The sequence below is a fragment of the Nannobrachium achirus genome (assembly GCF_963921795.1).
Source record: "Nannobrachium achirus genome assembly, chromosome: 21".
Classification (NCBI taxonomy): Eukaryota; Metazoa; Chordata; class Actinopteri; order Myctophiformes; family Myctophidae; genus Nannobrachium; species Nannobrachium achirus.
In genome coordinates this window covers 58,769,328-58,778,184 of record NC_137828.1, presented here as the reverse complement: position 1 = coordinate 58,778,184, position 8,857 = coordinate 58,769,328, and the positions used below count along the sequence as shown (strand labels likewise).

The 8,857-nt window shown below is 41.1% G+C and overlaps 1 protein-coding gene across 1 annotated transcript; it reads left to right on the top strand.

The window, feature by feature from the left end:
- Nucleotides 1-898: 898 nt before the first annotated feature.
- Nucleotides 899-5,565, top strand: LOC308306810 (uncharacterized protein; the record flags this gene model as incomplete). Its single annotated transcript, XM_080751852.1, has 5 exons — nt 899-1,148; nt 1,537-1,712; nt 2,262-2,993; nt 3,722-3,805; nt 5,203-5,565. Coding segments are annotated over 5 exons (1,365 nt in total), but the record flags the coding sequence as incomplete, so codon positions are not given.
- Between the last annotated feature and the right edge of the window lie 3,292 nt (nt 5,566-8,857).

Below are 8,857 nucleotides of genomic sequence, written 5' to 3'. Positions count from 1 at the left end.
GTTTCCATTGTTTCCCCGTCTCCGTTCTCCTCTCTCCTCTCTCTCCTTTCTTCTCCTTTCTCCTGCGCCAGAGGCAGATATCACCCCTTCTTTTTTAGGCGAATTATGCGAATATTATACGCGTATTCGCTTTTTGGTGTGTATGGAAAAAGGCGAATCGCGAATACTTCACCTTTTTGGTTCGCGTATTCGCGACGCTTCGCTAATTCGCCGGTGTGTACGGAGCTTCAATGTCATCTCTCCTCCTCTCTTCATCTTGTTCTTCCCCCCTTCTTCAAAAGTGTCTTGATCCTTGCTTCCTTCTCTCTATTTCTTTGTTTTTTCTTCTTTTTCGTTGTTTTTGTTTTCTCTCTTGTTCTTGTTGTTTCTGTTTTGTTTTTTCTCTTCATTTTTGAAATCTCCATCTCAAATCTGTTTTGTAAAAGGGTAGGCATAATAAGCATTGCTTCAGCCTATGCCTTTTTGGTCAGAAATGTGGCTTTATTTTTGTAGAGTAAATTTATTTGTATTCACTTATAAAAATGTGTATGATGCCACAATGAATGACTGAAATAAACTAAACTAAACTGTTTAAACTTCTGCTACTTCTACTTATTATTTTTTAGTAATCAATTTAAGTATTTTTTGTGATGTAATTTGTGCAATTTGGCACAGTAAAATGTTAACATCATTACCGTATGTAATGACAACCTATGTTTACCAGTGACAGAATATGCACTGACATGGTTTCCATAGCATCACTGAACTATTTCAATAAATTGATTCATATTTCTTGCATTGATTTGTTATAATTTTCCTTAATTATTGTTATTATAATGAACAGGCTTCTTGATTATTTGATTAACTCAGAAAGTAATTAAAAACATGTTAGACTACTGTGTTGTGTTTGTATATGCAGGTGTTGAGTGGCAAAGCAGTGAACCTCTCCACTCAGTCCTCCAGTCGTGCGGTGGTCCTCACCCAGCACCCTGCCTCCTCCTGCACCCCACACACCAAGCCCTCGTTTGGGCCACAGCCGCCAGCCAGGCCCCTTACCAGCCTCCAGCCTCCTGGAGCTCAGAGCTGTGTGGACCGACTGGGCAGTACTGGGAGCACAAAGGGGGTTCTGGGTGGTCCTACTGGCTCCTCTTCATCCACTCTCTCCCAAGGTTATTATTGTTTTGAATGTTAGTTTTAGCTTTCATGTAGTTTTGACTTTCATTTAAGTTCATTTATTTTTTATTTTTTTATTAGTGTTAATGATGTATTATTTTATTGAAATATAGTGTATTTGTCAGGGGTGAGATTCAAAAGGGTCAGAAAAAAATATTGTATAGTAAAAAAAACATTAAAATAAAAAATGCATTGACCACTTTCCACTTAGTATCCCTACTTTGGGCATGCCATTATAAACACGAATGTTCAAAAATATTAGCTAACATTTCTATTTCAGTGACATGTTTTTTTTTTGCAATTGTAAATTTTCATTATTTGTGTTAGTTTCAGTTAACTATAACATCCTCTCTCCTCCTCTGCTTGCATGGCGGTCCATTTCAGCCTCCTCCTTCTCCATCCTCTCCCCCACACCTCCTCCTTCTCCTCCTCCTCCTCCTCCTCCTCCTCCCAGTCATCAGCCAGTAAACCCAGTAGGTCCTAAACTGGTCCCCATCTTCCACAACCAGTCCCTGAAGCCCCACGTCAACATCACCCTGCTACTGGCTCACAAGCAGAAGGTTAGTGTTTTATTAATTTTTTTATTTTATTTTTTATATATTTTTTTAAGCAGGTTTGCTAGTTTAGTTTAGTTTATATTTTGTGAAAAAAATATTTGTTTATATGGGCTAGTCAGGGACGAAATTCAACTTGCTCAGAAAATTGTAGAAATAGCAGATCTCCAAGCTCACAACGCATCGCATGAGCTTGTAAATCATCTATTTTCATTCATTTTGAAGAAGAATATTAGGTATTGACAAAGACTAAACTAATGACATTTATACTATGATATATTGTTTTCTTTGTTAAACCAAATATTTATCCACCTCTTTCCGCGGGAATTTACTGGAGATTTTTTTGCACCACACTTCCGGTTAACAGCAGACATACAAGCTCACGTCGCGTCGCAGATGCAACCGTTGTGAGCTTGTAGATCACACTCGGCTGCGGCGCCGGAAGCTCCGTGCAACTTCTGCGCAATGCACGATGGGATGTTGGAAAGTTGTGGATACATTTTTCTGCAAAGTTTTGTCAATTCTAGTTTTAATGTCAGTAAGATGTTGGCCCAGAAACAGCAGGAGCAGCCAGGCAGAGGAGCAGAGGTGCATCAGAGAGTGTCTCTACCTTCGTTCAGGAAGAACAGACCTCCCACTGCGGCGTCTTCACCTCCTCCTGCTCCTCGTTTGTCTTCTTTCTCTCTATCCACCACCTCCTTCTCTTCTTCTCTTTCATCCTCCACCTCGTCCGCGGCGCTCCCTCCCCCGCCTAGGGTGCCTCTATTTACCAGCCGCCACAAATCCAACGGGGTCTCCCATGCTCACCCCAAGCCTAATCCCAATTGCAATCCCCTGTCTAATCCAAGACCCAGTCCTAATCCCAGACCTAATCCCCTCTCTAATCCAAGACCCAGACCTAATCCCAATCCTAACCCCCTGTCTAATCCCAGACCCAGTCCTAATCCCAGACCTAATCCCCTCTCTAATCCAAAACCAAATCCTAATTCCAGACCTAATCCCAATCCCAGTCCCAACTCTGATCCCAGATCTAGGGCTATTCTAACCCCGACCATCTCTAATCCCAGACCCAGTCTTAATCCCAGACCTAGTCCCAAACCTAGCCCCATCTCTGATCCCAGAACCAGGCCTAACTTCGCTCCTAAATCTGGGTCCAGTGCCGTTCCTAATCCCAGCTCCAGCCAGGGAGCTGCTCTGGTCTCCAGGGCTGAACCTCAACAGGATAGGGCACCCCAGAATGCACCTCCCAGAGCCCTGGTCCCGTCTGATATCCCCAGCAACAGAGGAGTGAGTATTTCAAAGTGTCCCTATGTAGACATGGGAAGGGATAATAATTAGTTTGACACTAATGCGATGCCAGTAGTGATACTGTTTGTCAATCTAAATTCCCTTCCTGATAGAACCTTCTTTAATATCATTGTTATTGTCAATTATGCAGCCGACTTTTCACTTTCAACCTGGCGTCGGCCATAAGTGAAAACTCAGAAAAAGCAGATCTGCAAGCTCACAGCACACCATGATGCAATGTGTTGAGAGCTTGTAGATCGGCTATTTTCAATTCTATTGTGCAACACTTTTGTTCAACAAAGTAGCGAATTACTTTCCAAAAAAATAATGGGTATACACACAAGGTTTCTTCCCGACAGCAACAATATACATAGTGTCATTGAAATCTGTAAAGCGAAGTATGTTTTCTGTGTGTGTGTGTGTGTCTGTGTCTGTGCGTGTGTGCGTGACAGTCAACAGACAATGTGTGCAGGGCCAGAGTTTATGCTCTAAATGAATAGTAAAATATGTCAAACAACATAAGACTTGAAGTTTTACAGCTCAAATTAACAAGATGTTAATTTGTGTGTGTGTGTGTGTGTGTGTTTGTGTGTGTGTGTGTGTGTGTGTGTGTGTGTGTGTGTGTGTGTGTGTGTGTGTGTGTGTGTGTGTGTGTGTGTGTGTGTGTGTGTGTGTGTGTGTGTGTGTGTGTGCGCGCGTGCGTGTTCGTGTGCATGGTGTATTTTCAGGGGGATGTGTTTGAGTCAAAGCCGAAGAGACCGAGGCCTGCTGTGCAAGACCTGGATGTTGAGATGATGGCCAGAAACAACCAGGTGTGTGTGTGTGTGTGTGTGTGTGTGTGTGTGTGTGTGTGTGTGTGTGTGTGTGTGTGTGTGTGTGTGTGTGTGTGTGTGTGCGCGCGTGTGCGTGCGTGTGTGTGTGTGTGTGTGTGTGTGTGTGTGTGTGTGTGTGTTAAAGTGGTGGATGGTTTGTAGTGGAGGGTTTTATCTGTGTCATTCATCACCTTTACAGCCCCAGTCGTTGAGTTAAATCATTTCGTACAGCAGGAGAGCTGCAGTTGTACAAACAAACCGTGTGTCTTTGAAAGCACTGCTGTCCACCCGACTCTACAACAATAAAACTACAATAAACGACGTCACGTGAGGCAGAGAACTGTACAGCAGGGGTTTTCAAAGTGGGTGACGGGGCACCCTGGGGTGCTGTGACGGCAGTCATTTTAACCAAAATGGTTAAAATGATGCGAGGCGTTGTGTGCTTGTAGATCTGCTGTTTTCACTAGTTTTGTACATTTTATAGATGATAAATACAAAACGAACGGTTTTGGACATACAAGGTTTCCACCCGACAACGACGATATGCTATAAATATAAGGTGCTGGGAGAGAAAATTATAATGTAGGGTTGCCTCGGATTAGAAAAATATTTATGGGGTGCCCATGAGACAGAAGTTTGGGAAGCCTTGCTGTACAGTACCACAATAAAAAAGACGGAGGCATACAGTGGTGGACAGTAACAAAGTACATTTACTTGAGTACGGTTTCTGAGTATTTGTATTTTTGGATACTTATGACTTTCAGTCCACCACATTTCAAATGCAAATACTGTATATTAATTTAAGCCCTATTTCAAACTGTGAAAATAGCAAATCTACAAGCTCACGAGTCACAACGTGTTGCATAGCAGCGCTTTGAGAGCCTTATAGATCAGGGGTGGGCAATTATTTTTTCCATGGAGCCAACATGAGCAACAGAAAATATTGTGGAGGCCCGGGCCAAAAGGCAGTGCTCCCCGCAAGATGTGCTCCCCGCAAACTAAACACACAGCTTTACCGCTCAGACTTCAGTAAATAAATACTTGGCATTCGGCATCGACTTTTCTTTTTTTAGCCACTTTAGCCATTTTTGATGGGCACATGTGCTGATATGTATGTGAATAAAAAACTTAAAAATAAAAGAAATGCAGCTTTAGTCCATGCATGAGGTAAAATTTGAAAATGTGTTTATTTTGTAATTTGCCATTAACCAACAATTATAGATGTTGACATTTCTGTAAAATCTTAAAGTACTTTTGCATACAGAGTATGTTTAACGGCAAGCACTGCAGTACTTTTACTCAAGTACAAATTTCTATATACTTAATATATACTTTTCCCTCTACACCAAATCTATTCTAAGCTATCTCTCTCCATCTCTGTCTCTCTCTCTCCCCAGCTGTCCAAGGTGAACTCTGCGACCCTATTGGCCTGGCTCAGAGGAAGGGGTGTGTCCGTCCGCGCTCGGGACAAGAAAGAACAACTCATGCTGAGAGTCATGAGTTGCCTGGCCGAGGCCTGACACACACACACACACGCACGCACGCGCGCACGCACGCACGCACACACACACACACACACACACACACACACACACACACACACACACACACACACACACACACACACACACACACACACACACATACATGTTTCAGGCTTTCACCGTGTAGAATTGATAGTAATTGAAGGTTATGTTAAACGGGTATATTGTGAAATTTAATGAGCTGAAATGTAATGGAAATGTGTAGAACAAACTGAAATAGAAGGTCTGGAATGGTCTAAAGCACAGTTTACATTAATTGCAGTGTATGGTGTATGTACATTATGGCTGTACAGTATATATTAATTTCACAGACATTTTCCACAAATCCTTTTCACATGTTTGATCACTAGGCCACTTTGTGTGGTGCGGTGAAGGCCGGTACTGCTATTGAGAGCTTTCATTGCAGGTCGGGTCACCATAACAAAAATGGTTTGCACTGAATACTTTTCTGGGAATCACAAGATACATTCAATGTGATTCTCCAAAGAATTTCACACATCAAGGATGTATAGCAATGTTGAGTTCTTTTGACTCTATATTCAGTGAAGTAATCTGTGCAATTCCAAAATAGATTATAACGGTTATGTACAGTTCTCTGCCTATCGGTATGCAACTCCAACTCGACAGCAGCAACAATCTTCGCACCGCTTGATATGGGCACTCAATGGGCTGGTGATTCACTTCAAAGTATCTGAGGTTTGCAGAATCATATAACATGTTTTTCTCTGGTGAATGGGTTGTTCATTTCTACACTTAGTAGCATGTGACTACCATGGTGTAACACTGACACAGTTGTCGTACCCTTGTTCACAGTATTTAACACTGTTTCATACTGATTGTGTTTCATGTTCAAATTGCCTCTAGCCTGTCGCCTGCTGTAAACTGACATCCATTTGATCCGAGCTTATAATTTAGGCTCAATTTAGACAATCAGTTATCAGTTTGTAATATATTATTTATTTACTTAGGTATTTATTTATTTATTTATGTATTTATTTATTTACATACAAACACGCATACATGTTAACAACCCTAATCAATACAACACCCATTATGAAAAGCCTGCATTTTAGCTGAAATGCACGCATATGCAGTATGCACACACGCACTGTACACACACATACACAGGTGCGCGTATGCACACGCACGCAAACACACAACCTGAGCTGTATTAATGCAGGGACATGCGTGCTGGGTGCTGAGGCAGCATTTTGAGTGAGGTGTAAATGACGATGGGTCCCTGAGGTGGTTTCCTAATTAAAACACTGGTTTGTTCAACCTGTCTCCTCCTCTTCGTTCACAATGCCTCTGTTTCTCATGGATTCAACCAGTGATTATCAACCTGTGGGCCGTGGGCAAGGGTATTGCCAAATAATTGGACAAAACATTTAAGATTTAAATGATAATATAACATTGCTATTAAAAAGTGATACCAATGAACAAGAACTTAAAGTATACCACGTTAGTTCCATCGATCCATGGTGGCAGTGGCACACAATCGATTGATTGATCATTAAATTAAAACAGGCTCTGCCATGTCAGATTGGTGGGGCGGGGAACGCTTTCAAAATGTTCCAGTGGGCCCTGGTCCAGAAAAGGTGGAGGACCACTGGATTCAACATATCAGTGATCAGTCGCCACCGTCTATCTTCAGTCATTTGTATGATTAAATACTATCTGAGTTGGTCAAACCACAAGTAGAATACATGTTCAGAATAAAAACATTTCCCATAAAATTTATGGGACCATTAATATTTAATATTAATATTTAATATTAATGGTCTCATATGTTACATTAAAGCAAAGGTTAAAGCCTCAATATGTGATTCGAAACAGCAGGAACATCTTTAGAATGATAGCCTGCCCTAACACAGGCTGATTTTGATCTAATAGTAGTAATAGTTGCCTACTCCCTCCCGAGGGGGAAATTCAGTATTTTCATCCCAACCCAGCTGATTCGCTGCCCACAAGGAGAGTGTGAGCAATAGAGCATCGCAGTGAGTTGTCGGAAGTAAACAGCCCATTCATTTTCACCATAGGGTTTTTCATTATCAGCCGCAAAGTCGTAGCAATTGTGTGGCCTGGGTACTGAGGCTATTAGAATGATAACAGTAAAACATCATAATTCTAGAGTTTAATAGTTTAAGACAGTGTTTCACAAACAATGCATGGGTCGAGACCCATTCTTGGTTGCGGATACATTTCTATGGGTCACAACAATATATAACTCAGTCCCACTCCCCCCCAATATATATAATATTATTTCCTACAATATCTTTTAACTACCGGTATTCCAAAAGATTTTTAAAACGTTTCAGAAGGAAAAATCGAACATTTTCAGAAATAATGCTTTCACAAATCAAGGGTTGTGAGATTAGTTTTTGCTGTTTTCTTCAACATGAGAACAAGCTTGCAGTACTATGTTTTTGTTGTTAAAAATAAGTGTTAAATAGCTCTATATTCTGATTATATTCATAATGTGACATCTCTGTCCATCATTTGTTTTGATCACATTTTTGAAAAAAATGGAAATATCACACCATTTCATACAAATTGATTGAACACTTATTAAGTATTTGTTGAGAACGACAAATTCGCTGCTGGATCAGGGCCCACTTGAAAATCTTGAAAGCGTTCACGACCCAACCAGCCGACCACTTAACATGGCAGTCACTCAGATGGGTGGGCTGCATGCATTTTTAGAGTTTATCTTAATGATCAATTGATTGTGTTCCTCTTCTGGCTTGGATCAATAGAACTAACAAGTTCCTATTTATCCACAATGACAATGCATGAAAACTCATTTGTCAAGGTTTTAAAGAAAATACCATAGCATGCTGCATACACAAACACACACGCACGCGCACACACACACACACACACACACACACACACACACACACACACACACACACACACACACACATATGTTTTACCAATTATTTGGGGGACCACTTGCAATACCTTCAAGGCCCACAGGTTTGGATAGAGATGTTACATTTCCATAAGCTTACAATGGTGATTTGGCCTTTCACAGCAATCTGACGCTGCATGATTTGAGGCATTTTGTTCCAAAAATTTGTTTTGCAAAAGTCGACCTGCTGGTGGCGCTATAACAGGACAATGTGAAAAAGGTGGCATTTGTGGGAATGTGCGTGCAAAATTTCAGGAAATCGCAGCCTGCGTTCGTGATTTGAGGCATTTTGTTCAAATCCTGCAAACTTTGGAAGCAAATGAAATGTTAGCCAATTAGGATGAAATATGAAATATCGGACAGCCTGATTGGCTGTGAGAATATTGCAAGTGGCCCCCTATAAGAACTTTACAAAATACAAAATTTCATGGTATTGGTTCTTTAAAGCCTTTAACTTTCTATGTGATACCAATGAATAGGAACTTTAGTTTCATTTATCCCAGCCGCAACACAATCGATTGATCATTAGGCTAAAATAAAAATGCTCTGACTGAAAATGCACGCAGACACCCAGAATAGGTTGAGAACCTCTGG